Source organism: Montipora foliosa, chromosome 8, assembly GCF_036669935.1.
Source record: "Montipora foliosa isolate CH-2021 chromosome 8, ASM3666993v2, whole genome shotgun sequence".
Taxonomy (NCBI): Eukaryota; Metazoa; Cnidaria; class Anthozoa; order Scleractinia; family Acroporidae; genus Montipora; species Montipora foliosa.
The window spans coordinates 10,605,989-10,625,988 of NC_090876.1; the positions used below are offsets into that span (position 1 = coordinate 10,605,989).

Sequence of the window (20,000 nt, forward strand, 5' to 3'; positions counted from 1 at the left end):
ATTTGAAGGGTCATCGTATGATCTTGCGATATTCTCAGAAGGTATTCCACAAAATGGTAGAAAACTTGGCTTATTTATGAGGGTTAAATTTTGTTTGACCAACTTTTTCAGTGGGTTAAATTGTATAATCTGGTTGCATTCTGTGGCTCATAAATGGCTTCAGTTATGTAAACTAACGTCTGTTTTTTTCATCCTGCGTACATAGGGGTGCTAGGCACCATTTCTCGAATGGCAAAGATGTGTGCTTTGCAGCTGACACCAACAAAGCTTTACTTTATTCTGACTGACAATGCCACTGTGGGTGGAGTGTCGATTTGGTGTGAATTAACACAGGCAGGTCTTAACCTTTTACTACTGCAAGAAATTGTTTGGTTCACTTTGCTAAGTCAGGACGGGACATTCCATTTATAATCCGAGTCCAGTAGGTACACCAACCACCACACCACTGCTTCTAACCATGCAATCCACTGGCATCCAGTCCAGGGGGAAGCAGCATTACTCTCAGTTGCTTCATGCTGATAGAAACCAGGTTAAGCTTCAGCCGTGCCAACACCAGTGGCTCGTGTGCAACCTTGCCTTTGCCTCTCCAGTTTTCCGTCTCCCCAAAAAGCAACATGTGATTTTACTTGCTCTAATTTCACGTGATTTGAATTAATTTATGGTCTCCCTAGTAATTTGAGATGTTGAGGACTTGTGCTCAGATAGATGAGTTAGAGATTCAAGTAAAGTTTACTATTAAATGATGATGATGATGATTATTATTATTATTATTATTATTATTATTATTATTATTATTATTATTAATACTGACCAGGTAAGGCCAGTGCAGGGAGGTTAAAATGTGACAAAGACATCCAGCTACCCACCAAAAGAGGGCACTGTGAAGCAATGAACTACAGAGAATTCGACAAAGTTTGTTGAATTAAATTTGTTCATTATTTTTTTTCTTGACAAAGTTCTCCCCACAACCTGAGGGGTATAGACAAAATCTCAAGTGACAATTTTTGTGATACCTGAAGCTCCCCCCGCCCCTTCATTTCTGCTCAACTAACATCATCATTGCCAATAAGGGCAAGTTCATTTGCTTAGCTAGTGACATGGAAGTAAGAATAGAGTTTTTCACTTGCCTATTTAGAGGTCTTTGTCACACAAGGTGGCTCAAACAAGTCAGCCAATTAGGACAAAATTCTATCAAAACTTCAAGTAAATAATAATAATAATAATAATAATAATAATAATAATAATAATAATAATTATTATTATTATTATTATTATTATTTCATTTTACTTTTAATAATAATAATAATAATAAGTTATAATAATAATAATTATTATTATTACTTGTTATTATTAGTATTATTAGGTCACCTCCATAAAAAATGCAAAATATAAAAGATGCTTTATAGATGATGATAATAATAATAATAATAATAATATAATTAATAATGTTAATATAACTATAATTATTATGAATTCATCATGATGCTTGTGGTTTGTTTAATGTATTGATTCTTTTTTTTTCGCCATCAGTGCAATTTCTTTGATGAGTATCGCATTGAAGGGAAAGATGAGACAAATAATATTTATCTTGAGTTGATGCCAGATAACTTGACAAGAGCAATGAAGTCAGCTTTAAATGCTCAGGCTGTCAAAATTAAACTCACAAAGAAGCACACACCATGTTTGACTTTTGAAATTACTCTGGTGAGTGATGGAAGGAGGAAGATACTAGCATTGATAATAAAGATCTTTCAGTTAGTTGATGCAAATATCTGTTTGAATGAGTCTTCTTCCTTTCAAAAAATTTTGAATTGTACACGTTTTCTTTTAGCCATCTCTTACTAGTCACACAAGAAGTGTAATACATGATGTGCCAGTTGGGGTGATTCCTCAGAGAAACTGGGAGGAGTATGAGGAACCAGCAATGCCTGATTTCGATGTGAGTTACTCAGGCAATTGTCCTAAATTTCAAACTGAATGCTGCTTCGTTTGTCTTTAAAATAGAGCAGTAAGTCACATCAGGGTATGTCAGGTTTATGTCTTGATCTGTTTACAAGAGCCTGATATTTCCCAAACAGTACAGGCTGCCAATAGTTAGAATAATCAAATTAGGTGTGAAGTGAAGTGATGCGTGCAACCTTCCCAACAACTTTTGACCACGATTATAGATGTTGTCAATTTTAAAGTGATCAGTGAAAGCAAAGCTGCTTTGCCGTCAGTAAAAATCATACAACTCAGAACTTTGTATCCAGCTAATGTCAACTGTTGTATTAGCCAGTGTACAGCCACTGGCTCTCCTAAAAAAAAATTCAGTCAGAGAGGCTCGTCTCTGATGTTTGAGGGGAGGGGGCGGCCGTTACTGTTGTGTCAGTCTTCTCTTTTATTACACACAAAACCTAACCCTAACACGACAAGTGAGCACACAAGCATGAACAAACCAACTGAACTAAACTCCCTCCAAAACCAATGACACAAGAATTTATTCTCGGTAGAAATTTGCAGACAAGGACTACGTGCCACCACCAGAATGCAAGGGTTCATTCACGCCTGTTACTACATTTCACACTAATATGTTAAATTCTGACAGAAATTAACACTAAATGACATCAACCCTGATCTTTGACTTTTCAGGTCAGCATTTACATGCCACCCATGAAAGTGGTTAAAAATGTGACTGAGCGAATGAAGAACCTCAGTAACTTTTTGGTAAGCTGATTAATCAATTAATCAATCAATCAATCAATCACGTTCTAGCGCCTGACGGTGCTGTTTGGGACACAACCTATACTTCCTCTTTGAGGATTGCCTTGTCACACATTTCACACTTTTAACAGTTTGATTTAATAACGTTAGGGACGAGACGCTGTGCGAAAAGTAACCTTACATATACATTTTCCTCAGCTGTGTGGCTTGTATCCGACGGAGTTCCTTTGAAAGCAACCCCTGTTGCCTTCCCCCGCCCCCTTCCGAGTTCTTTAAAATGTTTTCTTGAGGTGCAATTCTCTATTGCAATAGAGTGTTCATTGAAAGGTCATCTCTGAGCCCAGCGACGAGGAAAATATAAGGTAAAATCTAAGTTTCACAACCTTAGGACCAAAAGGGTTAGAGGGGGAAGGGGGGGGGGGGGGATCTAACTTTTGAGTGCACTTAGAACTTGTTAACAGTTTCACACCTCACCCGGTCCCTGTTGACAAGTAAATTCATCTTTTGTTAGGCAGAGTAGAAGTCTATAACTATTGAGGGGAACGGTTAAAGATATTTTTGCAGCTACGGCGGCCATTTTGATTTCTACTGTTTCGAAAGACAACATGTAATTCTCATTAATTTGCCCCCTGGACACCCCATAATAGCTTTTGAAACTCAATAGAAATCAAAATGGCCGTCGTATTTGCAAAGAAGTCTATTTGAGGGGATGCCGCGGATAATCGTAGAAAGTGACTGATACTCGTACTAGAGAGATGAACATTTTTTGTTTTCGTAAAGGGAAGAGAAAACGAGGGAAGGAGTATTGCTTGACAGATCTTTCAGCAAGGGACATATTTTTGTCACTTTTAGAAAGCACTAATACATTATCGTTCATCAATGGCAGGTCCTTAAAAGTGAAAAGGGGCTCTTAAAAAGTCGTTTTGCCGTGAACATTGCGATGAAACATTCCAACAAAACATGTCACGATAAAAAAAATCTTGAAAATTGCAGACGACAAAATTCTGTCAGCTCTGAGAACAATAGAAAATTAAATTTAAAGTGCTACACTGTACTATGATTTTAAAAAAATCACTTTCTTTTTTTCCCTTCAGATTTTGAAAGTGTGTTTGCTTAACATCTGACTAGTAGCACATTAATTAAGCTAGTTGCTAAGTCAATCAAAAAGCTGAGCAAAAAGTCCGTTTAGACCTCAAATGTCCGTTTGGACGGTCATTTGGTACGCTTAGGCTCGTTTCAAACGTTGAACTTTACATGTGCCGAACCTAATGCAAAAGTCTATTGTTTTCGTTCATTTGCATTAGATTCGGCACAAGTTAAGTTCGACGTTTGAAACGGCCTAAGCCACCTCATCAAAAAGTTAAAGAATCTAGAAGTTTCCTGGAATTTTTTTATTTCATCTTAACTGATCAATTTTTCCATTGGCAGGTTCTCTCAGCCAATAAGAATGGCTACATGACTCTAAGAATAGACACAGACTCCGTGACTGTCACAACCCATTTCAAGCATTTGGACACGCCGACATGGGGTAATAACAAAATATCTTGTAGTTTGGGTAATATGTTAAAGGGTCTTTATGCCGTTCCTGGTGCAAAGTCAACGACATTTCTACAAAACAAGAATGTTATTGGTTAAAAGAGGAAAAGTAGTTTTACTGCACGTGTGGACCCAAAGGGAATCCAGGGGAATTTGGCTACCGGTTCCGGGAGTGAATCACTTAAAACTGAAATTTGTCAAGGAAGTGGTGAAGTGGTGTTTCTCTTCACCGAAAATGATATTCGCTGGGTAGGCTTGAATCAATCTCGTTCCCAGGGCTTTTCCCTCGGCGGAGAAAAGGCCTGGGAACGAGATTGGGCTTGTACCTGCGTTAGCCATGTGACGCCTACTGTCTTTTGCGTTAGAGCAGTCGTCACTGTGATTATTACAGTTTATTCTCTTTAAATTCACAGAAGGCGATTTGTCTCAAAATCACAACCGTGACCCTGACAAGATGGCAGAGGCCAGAGTGGATATCAAGAAGCTTGCTACTTTTCTTCATGGTCAGCAAGTTAATCCGAGCAAAGTCATTTGCAGTAAGTATTTTGGTGGTACTGTAAACAATATTTTCCTATGGTTTTTTCCTAGCCATTCCTTGCGGTTTCTTACCGCAGATTCGAACTCAAAGACGGCTTGCAGCCACAAATGGCCTGCTGTCCTAATGATGAGTCCTTGGTGATTTCCGGGTAGCTCCAGTCCTTTTTGGGGCTAACAGCGGATGAACTTACAATTTTGTCCGTTTGCTTCCACAAAGGACTGGATCTACCCAGGAGTCACTAAGCACTTACCTATTTGGAGACGCAGCCGTGTTTGAGCGGTTCCAGTCTGTATAGCCTGGGACCAGGCTCCGAAGTTAGGGTTAGGGAGCGAAAAGGAACGTGGCGAAAAACCAAAAAGTTGGCGAGCCACGTTCCTTTTCGTTCCACAACGTGGTCCCAGGCTCAACTGTAGTGAGATCAAATTAGTGCAAGATTTTCTTTGTATCGCTTGATTTTTATCTCTGTTAGACATTGTACATGGGAAAGCTGTGCAGTTTCTATTGCTTCATGACGATTTATCGCTTCAGTACGTTATTCCTGCTGTTTCTTTATGATGTTGGACTTTTTGGCCTACGCGGTTTTGATGCGAAACTAGATTACATGGACCGCCTGCTGAAAACACCATTCTTCTCAAGAAAGGCCAGGAGACAGATTTAAAACTTCACTGATCATTGGTAAATCTTGTCTTTTGTTCTATTTAAAAATCATCGTTGGCCTCCAGGAAGAAGACCTCGGCTTGGTTCAATGAGAGGAGACGTTCGATTTTTCGTATACCGATGCACCCTGCAGGTCGATAGCCCTCCTGCCCATAAAATTTAAGACTTTTTCTTAGGACTTCTAAGGGTGCACACCATGCACTTTGGATCGACGCTCAACTCGGATACTCTTTGAGGCATGCAATAGAACTGAACACTTATATGTTGATAAAATGAAAGTACGCAGTTCTTCCATGCTCTTTCTTTATTTTCATTTTGCGCCAGAACAACTACTACTGATACATGTCGTGAACCTTTACTTCACAGTGACACGTGCGTGTATGCCTAGTTTGACATAACCATGTTGACAAAATCTGTGAAAAGAGAAGACATAAGAGAAAAAAAATCCGTGATTAAATGTGTTCGACAAAGAAGAACACTTCTGGTTACACTCATGGAGACTTATGGTTTGGCGCAGTGAGGTTCCTGTGTGGCTAGATGGAGTTATTACAGCTCACTTTCAAGTCGTGTGAAATTTTTTTAGGGAACGCACTCCAAAAACCCTTGTTCTATTCATTGCCCAAGTAACCTCCTGAATAACGTGACTGCAATCTCGTCACCGTCCCCCAAACCGTTTTTCTTGTACGTAACATAAATCTTCTCTTCAGTATTCTCCGTTCTATCCTGAAGTTCTTGAATTCTTTCATCCGGATTGAATTTGTTTCATTCAAAGCGACGTCAGGTGCTCATTCTTCCGTAAGTTTTCGGGCAAATAAAATTCATCTGGTCAGTGGCTAACCACCAAGCCTCGCTTCGGTGTCAGAAATGCACGCTTGGGTTCTAGCAGGGGTAATGGAGAAGGGAAGGGGGGGGGGGGGGGCGGGTGGTCGGGAAAGCCGCAGGGTGGAGAAAAAGAAACAAGGCTGTCGCGAGGAAATCACAAACTTGCCTGCAGTGTTTATAAATCCGGCTTGTTCCCCAACATCATTAAACAACTCGTCAACCTGGTAATTTCTGAGCTTATTGCCTGCAAAAAGAGGGATAAACAGAGTCGAGCCGCCAAATGGCTTTTGAAATAACAGGGCTGGCAAAAAGCGCTGAAAGAACCTTTGGCCACATGTGTGCATTAGACTTTGTTAATGAATTAGATACAGGTGAAAGTTACATTCTTCGGTTTCAAGTGCAATGAAAATTCATTCCCTTATCTCCCTCTTTTAAGAAAAGAATAGATAAGCTGTACTAAATGATCGTTTCCTTCAGTCTTGTGGACAGAATTGCGAAGGGCGCAGCCCACGTCATTGGGCCGAAAGCATACTTTATACGCTTCTGGAAGCCGTGAGCCGATTTTGATGAGGGAGGAAAACCGGAGTACCCGGAGAAAACCCTCAAGCCAGGTTGTGGTTACTCTAACTCAGCCCACTAGCTATCGCGGTTGTATGAGGCGTAGTTCATGACCAATGCGCAAGCCGGACCCCCCAGAGTGTACGGCACGGGGCATTCCCCATGCAATGGTAATCTATTCAGGTATTAACCTCGTCTAACAGGACTTAACTTCGATGAACAAACGGGAACCGGTTTTTTTCCCTGGGCAAGCCATAGACAAGGAATTACTCGGCAATGACAAAATTTTAGCGTGACGTTTGCCATTTAGGAGGAACTCGCGTAGTTGTAATCCTATCTGTTCTCTTCACTTCTGACTTGAAATGGTCAAGTCTTGAAAGCGAGAAAACGATCGAGCAGATGTAGCCAAACTCACCCAACGCCGTTAACACATGGCGTAATTCGCCGGATGAAACCCTGCCTGCGTTGTCCTTGTCAAACACGCCCAGCGTGTCAATGAACTGTTGAGCCGACACGTTCCTAGCGTTCTTTTTCTCCCTCACGAAAATTGACAAGAACTCTTCAAACGACACGCGCCGGTCACCTGAAAAGCAACATAACAATTAGAGCTTAGGTTGTAGTGCGACTAATGACCTCGCACCGGTGGCTCAGTTGGTTGAGCACCGGGCTGCCATGCGGGGAGGTCGTGAGTTCGACTCCGGCCGGACCAACACCCAGGGTCTTAAAATAACTGAGGAGAAAGTGCTGTCTTTGTGTAATTACTCTCTAGTCTTCTCGGATAAGGACGATAAACCCGTCCCACAACCCTTCAATGTTCATAATCCTGTGGGACGAAAAAGGAACCCATACACAATTCGCAAAGAGTAGGGCATGGAGTTCCCAGTGTTGCGGTCTGTTTTATGTGGTGTATCATGGTTGAGTGGGGGGGGGGGGGGGGGGGGTATAAATGCTCGGAGATACTAGCTACATCAAGCTACTCTAAAATCCGAGGGTAAAGAAAGATACGACGATGATGATGATGCTGATGATGATGCTGATGATGACTGCACGTACGAGGACACACTGATGTAAATCCCCAACCCTTATGGAACTGAGTACACGAACAGATATCACACGGCCTCTAATTGAATACGGCTATCTTGTATTTATAGTTAGGCTCCATTCTTTAAAAGTTTTGTTTTTGTTACTGTTGTTCTCTCTGCCAATGAGGAGAGCGGTTGTAATCGATGCATTCTGAACCTACACGATAGAAAAATTGGGACTTTCGGTTGAAAAACGACGTTTTGGAGCTTTTGCCACAGATCTGGAGTATTTTTAAAAGCATACTTTAAAAACGTAACATTTGGGGTGATGCAGCAGCACTTGTAACGTATAATGTGATTGTCTTGCTACCGTAGCCAAAAAACAAAAGACAAAACATTTGAAACAACGACTTGGACTTAAAAACAATAGAAGCTACTTACAATAGCAATCAATAGCAGATTACGAGAGCTGCTACACTACTGAGATTTTGTCAACTATCCTTTTTAACGAGGACGTGTTAATAAGGTTGAGAGTCAAATGTGATTGGTACTCCTTGAATTTTCCCGCTCTTGGGGCAAGTTTAGTGTATTTGCATCGAATTGTGATTGGGCCCTTCGACTATTTTACGTATTTTGTTTTCGTTTTCGACATTCAAATGAAAATCACCTTATCTCGAGGTATTCCTATCGCGTGAAGAACATATACAATGACACAGTGATTGCCAAATCATAAGTGCATGTACAATTACATAATAAATGCTAGATTACAAACCAGATACAATCTATATACCCTTAGTTTTACCATAAACCGTAATTTTGGATCAAAATTATCCGAAAACTGAAAATTGGAAATTAGAACTGGGAACCTCACGTGATTCGCTAGTACTGGTCATATGGGAAAAATGAAGGCGCGTTTTGTTGTGATGGTGACATTAAGGGTGAGTTCGATTGACCCTATTCCGGAATAAGAATACTTGGATTGATGATTTAAAACGGTATGTCTAGCGTTTTGAAGATACAAGGATAATAAAGATGTGTTTAAAATAGCATGTTAGCACGTAGCGTTTTCAAATCGAATTTTCCCGTCCACACGTATCCGAAACGCATCCGGATTCACTCTAGTACTCGGGACTCCTCAAGGAAACAGAGGTAACAGAGCATGCGCCATGAAGCCCTCGGCAGCCATCTTGAGAACTAATTTCACGGTAAGAAACTCGGTAGGGATTCATAGCGGATTAAAAATTATCCACTCTCGAGTGCGTATTCAAAAAGTTTCGGATTCACCAGAGAATTCGCCGGATACGCGTGGACGGATATCCGGAAAGAAAAAGTTGGGGATTCAAAAATGTCCGGTTACGCCTAAAGCCTAAAGCCTCGTAGCCACGCCTGAATATATTCATATATCGAACTCAGCCTATTACAACTACAGATGATTTAGAATACGCTTTGTTCGTCTTTTCCACCAACCTTCATGATCCAGTAGACCCTTCTTCAAAATGGCGGCCGAAAATTCAAGTAAGTTAAAATTAAAAACTAATACCAGAAATAGAGAGAGAATCTTTACTTTAGTAACCCTGCAAAGTTTCGGCATATCAAGTGAAATATCAGCTGAGAAAATGTAAGTTGGAAAATGAAAAACTTACAGACGTTTGTATGATTTGGAGGTAGGGCGTATACGCCCAGTCATACAAACGTCTGTTAAGTTGTCGAATTTCAACTTACATTTTCTCAGATGATATAACACCCTAATACGCTGAAACTTTGCAGGGCTACTAAAACAAAGGTGCTCTTTCTATTTCTGGTATCAATTTTTAATTCAGTTCAATTGTAACTCATTCAAATCTGTTGCCGCCATTTTGAGAAGGGTCTATTGACCTTAATTGTAGTATTCGCAATCACAGTTGCAGTGAAACCGAAATGATGTCGTTCGTTGAACATCACCCCACAATTAAATTCATGGCTGATATTTCAGATACAGAAAAGACATTTCTGGATACAAAACATTTACATTGGTGAAAGGTTCAAGAGGAACTTGATGTGCGCACGCACTTCAACCCTACTGAACACTTCAATACACGCACTTCTTCTCATGCCATACACCAAGAGTTAAAAACGGATTCATCAACAGCGAGGCTCAGAGACCTCTCAGAACAAATTAAACTCTTCTAAAAAAATGTTTGAAGAGCCCTTCCAAAATTTTAAAAAGCCACAGGAGAGCAAACGAATCTTGCCTTTCGTTACACAAATGACCACCCAGCAGTGACAAGCTTAAAACAACTGAATCCTCATGAAGGACTGGCATTTAATAGAGCGACAACCATTGCTCTTGAAAAGAAATCTACAAAAACCCGCTCCTCGTATGTTACAAAAGAGGGCGGTCAATCAAAGATATACTCGTAAGACTGAAAGGCTAAAACACGGACTAGTTAGTATGTAGGCCTCACTCACTCACTCACTCCCGTACCCTTAAATTTCTGGTCGTTTCCGTCGTTACCGACGTGGAATATTAAGTTTATTTTAAAATTTTGGCCGTCAGAAATCCCGGATTGCGGAGCTTCAAAGTGACAATTTCCCGCATCCCGCGTCCAGTCCATAAACGCAATCCCGAATCCCGATCCCATATTTCCTTAGAATCCCAAAACAAAAGGCATCATCTCGAGGCTCTGAGAAAAAACCCATATATTTATTCCCCAGAGCCTCGAAATGATGTCTTTTGTTTAGGACTAAATTTTAGGGCGCGTTCGATTGACCGTATTCCGGAATAGGAATACATGAAAAAGAAATTAGATATCCTTCGTTTTTGCGCGGAGATTCACGTTAATATTGTCAAACATCTGCTATTTAAACATAGCTTTATTATCCTTCAAGTGAAGCTATGATCCTCGCAGTTATGAACGTAATTTTTACAATTGCGTAAAGAAGCGTGAAAAATTCATGACTTCAACGGGGTTTGAACCCGTGACCTCGCGATACCGGTGCGACGCTCTAACTAACTGAGCTATGAAGCCACTGACGTTTGGAATGAACGCAATTTTTACAGTTGCATAACCGTGAGGATCATAGCTTCACTTGATTTCATACCCGCAGTTCATATATGATCCATTTCATATATCATTTCATTGTTTACTATCCTTGTTGCTGCAAAACGCCACACATGGTGTTTTAAATCATCACTCCACGTATTCTTATTCCGGAATAGGGTCAATCGAACGCACTCTTAACATATCGAAATTGGTCTTTTAGTGGGCACCAAAAAATCCAATATGGCGGACAGTGCGAAACTTTGCCTTCCGGAGATAAACCCAATACAATGCGCATGACTGGATCGTGACCGTGCTCCTATAAGTTCGTTACAGACCTACAACTGACATTTGCGAAAGAGGATCCCAATAATCGCCATTCTCAGTTTTACTGTGACCCCATGCCAAAATCAGCCAAGTTACATCTGTACCTCAAGCATCATTAACTAACAAAAGTTCAGCAGAACTCAGTTGTCCGATAGAACGTTAAGTTTGGAGCTAATGCTTTTTGAAAGGAATGAAGATTGTGTCCGATCAAAGTTAAAGTTTCGTGATAGAAGCACATCAAGGCATACCTCTATGTCTGTGGCTTGGAATGTTATCTTATCGAATGCTCAATAAGAGATTTACATCTTCTTCCGTTCCCTCGAGTGTCCAGTTAAGCCGATTAACGTGAATCAGATCATATCATCACATCGGTATACTTTATTCACTTAAATGTTTTGTTTAATGTCCCTTTACTTTTTGTTACGTTCCTTTGTTGTCTGTATATATGGTTCCTGGCTAAACTATAGAATACAGGGCCACTTACTTTGATTATTTCCATATCATTGAATATCAAAAGGTTTTATTGTTACGTGCCTCGAACTACTAAAGCGTCTGACTAATTTGCATATGCTGGCCCTGTGTGGCCCTGAATTCACTCCCTCTCACTCACGCACTCACTCACTCACTTATCAAATTATTCTTTCTTTCTTTCTTTCTTTCTTTCCCTGTTTTATAGCTAACCAACCGTAGTAAGTCAGTCATCAAAATTATTATTTTCACTTAGTAAAGCACAAGAAAGCACATTCCTAACGCGTGAAAAAGAGTCAGTCTAGTCCAAATTTGCGACTCCAACAGAAAGTGCTTTATTTTTCCATGAAGCTTTGGAAGCCTTGTTTGTTTAATATCTTATTCAAAAGAGGAGATTTCAAAAACATCTTACGTTAGTAATTAAAATCGCACTCAGATCTAACCCCAGTGTTGTTTGAGTTTTCCGCCCTAAGCTCAAATTATCCAAAACAGGTGACAAGCATGCTTCATTAGGTTGCGCAATTATCGCTATCTCCCAATGTTTCAAGTTTTTAAGTCGATCGACACTACTTCTCAATGTTTCAAGGCAAAATGGTGCCCTCTTTGCCAAGATTGGAGTTCTACGCTCACCAGTCTTGCCTTTCGTCTTCAATCCAGATTGCATTTAATGATTTTCGAGAAGCCCAGTTTGTGATGACAGAATAAGTGAAGAAGGTATTTAATAAACTTGCTGGGTCAACTGGGGCTTAAATTTTCGCCTAAAGCGGTAACAGTGATTCGGTATGCTTGTAGTGTTTAGAACGCTATTAATCTCGAATCCAAAGAAGTCTGGGATGTTACTGGAGTGGTATCTGTCACAGCGATAATAGGCCACTACAAGAACACAATAGTGGCCCAGTATTCTGCAGTTACGCAATTGACTAAAACTAAATGAGTTCACTAAACGATCTTTTAATTGTAATTTTACCCAAAACATTAAATGAACGATTAAAGATAACATTTAATTGCTAGTCCGTCTCAATTACCGTCATGTCTTCATAATCGCTGGCATTAAATAACTACACAATAAACACCCGCTGCTCTGGAAAAAAAATATCTCATATCTCAAACAGTTGGGATGCCTTTTTCCGCAGCAATGATAGTTTGCAGTGACATTTTCTTCCTTTACAACAATGACTGTGCTTCAGAACTATTCGTTTGATGTCGTCTGTTTTGTCTTTAAATGTTCGGGCTCGGCGAAATGTACTTCGTATTTATTGTCACTGGGCGTGGAATTTCTATACAGGGACGATGCACAAGGCAAATTTATTAAGACTCAAGAAACTTGCTTCTATATTAAAAATACCAGCTTCTTCTCTCAGCATTTTCAAGTTGAATTACTTTTTCACTTGTGCGTCGTAGTGTTACGTGAACCCGAATTATTATTTAAGTATCATTTTCACGGCTCAGAAATTCTGAAAGTGATTTTCGCTAGACGCAGTCTTGTGTAACAAAATAACAGAAACCTTAATTGTTTCGTTTGAATGACAAAAAAATAGTAGAAATTTGACGATAAAAAAACTTGAAATTGTCATCTTTGGACGTACGAAGGAAACAGCGTTAGATAAAGCTTGACAAATGAAGGCTAAAGCAAGACGGGTTTTTTGGCTTCATACCAAAGAATTGCATTAAATTGGTCCTTTGTTTATAGTTTCGTCAAGTCGTCAGCCCATAAACTTTATAAGTACATTAAAAATCTGCCCTCAATGGAAACTTATAGATTGTCAATGAAATCTATATAGCTCTGGAAGTTTTCAACTCTCAACACAAGAAATATTAGTGACGTTAATAAATGCCGGGGAGTGTAGCATACAACATAATCTAAATAATACTAAATCAGTCTTTGAACCATTTCGCATCATATAACTCGTGATGCTCTGATGTCCAAGAAATCACTTACCGATTTCTTTCTCTATCTTCAAAATGTCTTCGTCATCGGGATTTAGATTTAACGAGCGAAGCAGGCTTCCGATCTGCTCACACTCAATCTTCCCGTCACCTTCTGTATCAAAGAGGCTGAAGGCGTCTCGGTACTCTGTGAATTAACATCATGCCCGTTAACTCCACGGGAATAATTTCTCGGGCAAAAAGGGTAAGCCGACGGCATTATTTATCAAGTGAATATTTACCATCCATCTCTTCTTGCGTCGGCTGCGACATGTTAACGCTAGCGAGTTGGTGTGTTGGTTAAGTGAACGAAACGCGAGTATGTGTGACGGATGAATGGAGCAATTTATTTGAGACGAGGAAGTCGTGGAATCTCAGGGTGGAGTCACTTTGACACAACCTCATAGGGTGGCGTGACATTACAGGAGATTCGGTTTACCCTCTCCTCTCTGAGGAGCAAACCACTGAGGTCACGACATCTGTCCTAATCTAAGAGCCACAGCTCTTACCGTCGTTCCATGGTTGGGTACTGTCTTGTTTCAGAGCCGAGCTACATTTGTCTAAATAATTTCAATCATTGGTGGCAGAAGGTCCGACAACTTCTGTTGGTGGTGATACAAAGTTTAGAGGGTTCACCCAAAGAGCCTGGAATTCTACGAGAGACTATCTAACGAAGGACATCTGTGTCCGCCCGATGTTTTGTCTTCAATTTTGAACCTTCACGGCAAAATTAAGTAACGATCTTCTCAGATCAGTACGCAGACAAAAAATCATTTTGTTGGCCTTCTCCGTGCGGCTGTCTCAAAGCGCGGGAAAAGCGCACTTGCTCTTGGCTGAAATTAAGTGGGATGCTTTTTTTAACCAATCACAAGAGTAGGAATCAGATCCTCAAATGAAAAGTACGGAAGGTATTTTCTTCTGCTCCACTTTTCGAGGCAGAGGTATCAATTAGCAGCAAATTAAGGCCAAATCAATAACCACCAATTATCTATCGTAGTGAGGGTAAACGAGCGGCTAGCTAAATATCCACCACCAGCCACGGAGGTCAATAGTTGTTTTAGTATGTACCAAATTTACCTCCGAGCTTGCGAATCAGAATGCGCGGAGAGCTCTATTCACTTATGGGGTATAGTACACCAATGACGGATTTTCACCACCTTCACGGGCTGAAGCAAGTAATAATTGTTCGAATAGACACCGCACAAGCTGAATAACTAACGGACAAAGACGTAACCACCAAAATCATTTTGTATCTGTTCGGCTGCTAATCGAAGGTGAAATATCACAGTCAAAAAGTTAACCAATCAAACACGCGAAAAGTACTAAATATACGTACACATAATATCCGTTTTGTGCACAATGCTGAAAATATGAAGATTAGATGCAAATCATAGATGTTTATTTTTTTTAGCAAAAGCATGTAAAGCTATATTCCACAGTATCCATTCGTTGTGTGTAGAAAAAATATTATTATGAACAATAAACTCAATAAATCCCATTATTATTATATTAATCTCTCTACTTTATATCATTGGCGAAGTTGTTGTAAAACTGGTCACAAGATAACCATGACAATGTATTGATTTTAAAGCTCCTTCTATAAGTATAGAGAATTTGAAGTTCAACTTTCAACCACTGGTTGGACAGTTGGCCTCAGAGTGGTCAAAACCAGACACCCACGACATACAACAAAATCAGCCAATCGCGATGCTGAATATATATCAACTGATTCAGTAACTAGAGCGATTGGCAGCAGTGAAAAAAGAATTTGTTGATCGGGATTTGAACCTCTGAGAGCATATGTTAACGAACGGCGCAATAATATTATTACACTTAACTTGATCAGGACAATTTAGCCTGGCATAACAAGTGATTTAACAAGAATCAGAGTATCTAGGAGAGGCAGTATGCTAATGTAAGTGCATTAGAGGGGGTTGTGTCGTACCTCATTGAACGGCTTCAGGACTGGCCAAAGGAACAATAGAATGAACAAAGTTAACAATGGATTAAGCACAGAAAACAATAGGAAGTGCGACACTATACAGCCAATGAAATATAGTGTTCAACAAGAGGTACGACCCTACCCATTAGAGGGGGCAGCCCCATAGACAAGTATATATTTTTGCTGCTTTCTTTACTTGCATGAGGATGATTGACCTATAGCCAGTAGCTATCATTATTATTATTTAGGTAAAGAAATGAAGTCTGATTCTTGACTAATTCTGAATTAGGCATTAATTAATGCTGAAACCTCTAGTAATATTGGTGCTTGCGGTGGTCAATAATATTTTGTCAATAAAAACCAAAACAATAAAGTAATATTAAATGCCAAAACATTCTCATCTTGTATTTAAATTAAGGCCAAATCACAGCTTTTCTTTTCAAGCTCTACCCAATGGTTGTTTAAAAACGTTAGGCACTATGTATACTTTTTTCAGATTTGAGTGCAATTAAAGAAAATACAGAAAAAAAGTCTCCCAAAACAGTTCACAAAGTCTTTGATTTCCAGATGTTTAAGATCTACCCCATTTGCTTCCACATAATTTATTTTTGACCAGTACTGTTTGACCAACATCAAATAAACCATATTGGGAGGCATGCCCTGCTGATATACTGGGCTTGGTTGCTCGAAAGCTAATGAACTTAATCCAGGATTAGCGTAAACTTTTGTTTTATGTTTTCAACTTATCGGTGAAAGTGTCTTTTGCTTATTTTTGTCTTTCAAGATTGACTTCTTCTAATGTAAAGTTTTGCTGAATATCAGCTTTGAACAGTATTTGGGTGTAGAGAAATAAACTCATTCGTTAATTTTTAATCTGGGATTAATGTTAATCAGTTTTTGAACAACAGGGCCCAGATTTCTAAACCAATTCGACAATCAATGCATGTTATCCTTAGTGTATAGAAGAACTTATAAGTATAAATCACAGACGCTAAAAAATATAGGCATCTCATTTGCTGCAGCTGATGCTGACATGTTACCCAGACATAACCATTTTCACAAATTCTGTTGAAGTAAAAGAAAGAAATCACTTATTATTAACTGTAACTAAATTTTAATCGAAGAGCTTTCAGATGTCTGGAAGGAAGTTGTACACAATTTGAAGAACCAATTTAGGAGATAACATTATCATATCTCTCAGATAGTAAGCACGCTATGATTGGCTAATTTAACGAGCAAAATTATACAGCAGTACAGCAAACTAAATTTGAAATTTTGATGCAGAATTTTCCATAAAGGTCATATGTGGGTGATTATGTTGGTTCTCTACTCGTCCCAGAGAGGTGTTTCTCCGGGCACTCCAGTTTTTCCCTTTTCTCAAAAACCAACATTTGATTTGATTTGCATTAATTTGTTGATTTCAGTCAGTGTCCCCAATTAGTGCTCCAGCACTAGTAGACTAGACACTTAAGTATTTAAGTTCCTTTCCTTTCCTTTCAAAAGTTTTTTTTCCGGTTGATATGGTCCAAGCGCAATTCAACATAAAAGACTTTGACTGACTTCCAGTATGGACCTCGAACTCAGTTAGAGAGAGGTATGCATTGCACTGTTAAGGTTAATTTTATTGTTTAGACTTAAAATTAATTCACTTAATTAACTCTTTTTCTCCTAAAACGGCCACTTGTAGGAGAAGAAGTTCTTACTCATCAAATTATGGGAAACCCCGGCCCTTCAGGGTGAAAGAGTTAAGGATCACAATCCACAATAGTGTTAGCTTAAGCAAGGACGACCACGACGGTGATGAGAACGCCACAAAACTATAGGTTTGATGAGCAAAAACAATTGCTCACATTTTGATACATTTCTTTGCTGTTCTTTGAGGTCATACGGAGGACGGGAGCACCTGAAAATGAATTTTCCATTTTCTATCGAAACATCCACATCGTTCATGCCAATTTTGTTTCTGGAATGTTGATACACACTTTCCATGCCGAATTACTTGGACTAATCGTGAAATTGTTACGATAACCGGAAAATGATATTTTTAGATAACGTTCTTGTAGCCATTGTCGTCGTCCTTGCATATGCGATGTGAGTTTGGACTGTTCATGGTGAATGTTTTGTGAGTATACACAAAGTGTTAGCATTTAAGTTATGATTAACAATAGATCAGCAAAATTACCCTCTTATTGGGACATTAACCCGTTGACTGCTGGGAGTGAGACGTAACAGATTTTACTCTGTCTAACGTCAGGTGATTTTAGACGTCAACTGAGGAGTCAATGGGTTAAGCGCAAGCGTTAGGGTTTTCCTAAACTGGCTCTTTATTATGGATTGAATATTTTACACGTTTTTGTCACTTTGTTCATACCTTCATAGTTTATCTGTCCTTGTTGGTCCTCCTGTCCACTCACAAGAAGATCAACCTCTTCATCAGTCATTCTTTCTCCTAAGAAAGTGAAAATGCTTAATTTCCCTGTAAGAGTTGCTTCTGCACTCAGCTTGCAGATCTGAGCAATCAAATAATAATTAGGAAATAAACCCCTTTCCGCAGCTGGTATGTCGACTATTAATGTCCACAGCTGAGAGATAATTTGTCCGAAAAATGAATATTTGGCCAAGAAGTGAGCTTTGAGGATAATCTCTCAGCCAATGACATTATCAGCCAACATAACAGCAAGCCAGAAAGGGGTTCATTTATTTTATAACCCTTCCATTAATTTTCATATCACGCAAAAAAATGCTTGTAAAAAACCAGTGTTGATCTGATGGCAATGCTTCATATTTTTTTCGATGCACTGTTCAAGATTTGACCAGAAAAAAAGAGTGTCGGTGGTAGGAAAAAAATCAAATCATTTTAATTGTCACTGCAAGTCAAAAACCTGAAAACAAGGTGCTTTTTTAATGGATGGGTTATACCAACATATACACTGCTACAAGTAGCACCTCTTTTGCTGCTGAGTTAGTCAAGCATGAGGAGAATACAGGAACAAGAAAAAACTTGCCGCATGGCTCCCTGCTTCTTGAATCCAGATTCTGCGTGGCCAGTTTTTTTCTTGTGCCTGTACTCTCCTCATGCTCAACTTAAACTCAGCTGTTTGAAGTCTTAGATACTGTATTTCCAATACAAACAAACATATCAAAGAAATGGACCCAACGACTGTAATGAATTTGTAACTACTAGATGCAAAGGGTCCATTTCTTGTCGAACTTGTCCAATTCATACAGCCTGTAATGAATATGCATTTCTCTAACATAATTAATTAAGTAACTTTCATTTTCGACTTAAAACCCTTTATATTGGGATTTAAGTGTAAGCACCCACTTCCATTTCAAATAGCACTCACGATAAACAGTTATTAAGTCTAAGCATGCACCCATTTCAAAATGGTTAGCTTTAAATAACTGTACATGTGTGACTTGCATGTTAACTCGCATGACTCAATCGCCATGTTGGCTCGCATGATCTACAGGCTTGCATGGCTTTCATGGCTTGCATGGCTTGCTAGCTCGCACATTGTGCTCACTCTCCCTTACATAAATCTTAGCATTAATTAATATAAGTAATCAAGTAAGAGGGCAAACAAATGCTACAATGCCTATCAACACACCAGTCTTGTATCGAGACAGCACAATCAGCAAAGAACTCATTGGTAATTGAAACAGTGCTTAGTCTTATGAAAGTGAAATTTCTTATTTGCTGTTACAAAAATGAAAAGCACAAGCCAAAGGCAGCTTAGCCCAGTGGTTAAATGTGTTAGATTAATTGCATGATTTGGGATAACATTATTCTTGTTTAAATCTCACTCTGACCATTGAATGCTATTAGTCAAATCCTAAATTCACCTAAACATTATGGCCAACAGCAAGATCCCATGTAAAAGGAAATAAACTAAACATTTTTGATGGCTTAAATTTTGGTACTCCAGACTTATCTTTAATTTTGACAATTTGAGAGTGACGTAATTAAGTTATTTTGCTATTCATCATCTTTGGATTAACTATTTTCTGCCCATCTTACATGGCCTTGTTTGCTATAATTACCCACAAGAGACATATACATCACACAAAACATCATCATTTAATGGTGAGATCTTTTGTGTGATGTCTCTTGTGGGTAATCATAGCAAACACGGCCATCTAAGAGGGGCAGAAAATAGTTTATCGAAAGATGATGAATAGCAAAATAATTTAAGTATAAATTTTGTACTTGACCAATCATAAAAAAAGGTCATATGATGGTATAACTTCCCAATAAAATCTGAATAAACTCTACCTAGTCCTGTGAGCACATGTCGCAGCTCCGCAGCTGATATCTGCCCATTCCCCTCTCTGTCAAACACCCGCAGACCATCCACAAAACCTTCACTGGAGCTGTGGATTGGCTTTTTCTGGCCAATGGAGAGGAAGATTGGCAAAAACTCCTCAAAAGCGATACGCTTATTGCCTGAAAAGGGACACAATGTTAAGCCTTTTACAAT

At 39.2% G+C, this 20,000-nt stretch overlaps 3 protein-coding genes across 3 annotated transcripts in view; 1 reads left to right on the forward strand and 2 right to left on the reverse strand.

Moving 5' to 3' along the window:
* Positions 1-5,910, forward strand: part of LOC138012664 (checkpoint protein HUS1-like) — a 6,253-nt gene extending 343 nt beyond the window's left edge. The window contains exons 2-8 of the mRNA XM_068859492.1: positions 206-333; positions 1,531-1,704; positions 1,832-1,939; positions 2,632-2,706; positions 4,132-4,231; positions 4,653-4,775; positions 5,247-5,910. Of these exons, the coding sequence (XP_068715593.1) occupies positions 206-333; positions 1,531-1,704; positions 1,832-1,939; positions 2,632-2,706; positions 4,132-4,231; positions 4,653-4,775; positions 5,247-5,332 (794 nt within the window). The 3' untranslated portion in view covers positions 5,333-5,910. The remainder of the gene's footprint in view (positions 1-205; positions 334-1,530; positions 1,705-1,831; positions 1,940-2,631; positions 2,707-4,131; positions 4,232-4,652; positions 4,776-5,246) is intronic.
* On the reverse strand, positions 5,721-13,956 carry LOC138012666 (myosin-2 essential light chain-like). Its single transcript, XM_068859494.1, has 5 exons — positions 13,820-13,956; positions 13,591-13,725; positions 7,230-7,397; positions 6,423-6,500; positions 5,721-5,847 (listed from the first exon to the last, which is right to left on the reverse strand). The coding sequence occupies exons 1-5, from the start codon at positions 13,848-13,850 to the stop codon at positions 5,819-5,821; spliced, it is 441 nt and encodes a 146-aa protein (XP_068715595.1). The 5' UTR covers positions 13,851-13,956; the 3' UTR covers positions 5,721-5,818.
* A 998-nt stretch (positions 13,957-14,954) lies between these two features.
* Positions 14,955-20,000, reverse strand: part of LOC138012665 (myosin-2 essential light chain-like) — a 6,826-nt gene continuing 1,780 nt past the window's right edge. Inside the window, exons 4-6 of the mRNA XM_068859493.1 lie at positions 19,796-19,966; positions 17,891-17,968; positions 14,955-16,584 (exon numbers count right to left, since the gene is read on the reverse strand). Of these exons, the coding sequence (XP_068715594.1) occupies positions 16,556-16,584; positions 17,891-17,968; positions 19,796-19,966 (278 nt within the window). The 3' untranslated portion in view covers positions 14,955-16,555. The remainder of the gene's footprint in view (positions 16,585-17,890; positions 17,969-19,795; positions 19,967-20,000) is intronic.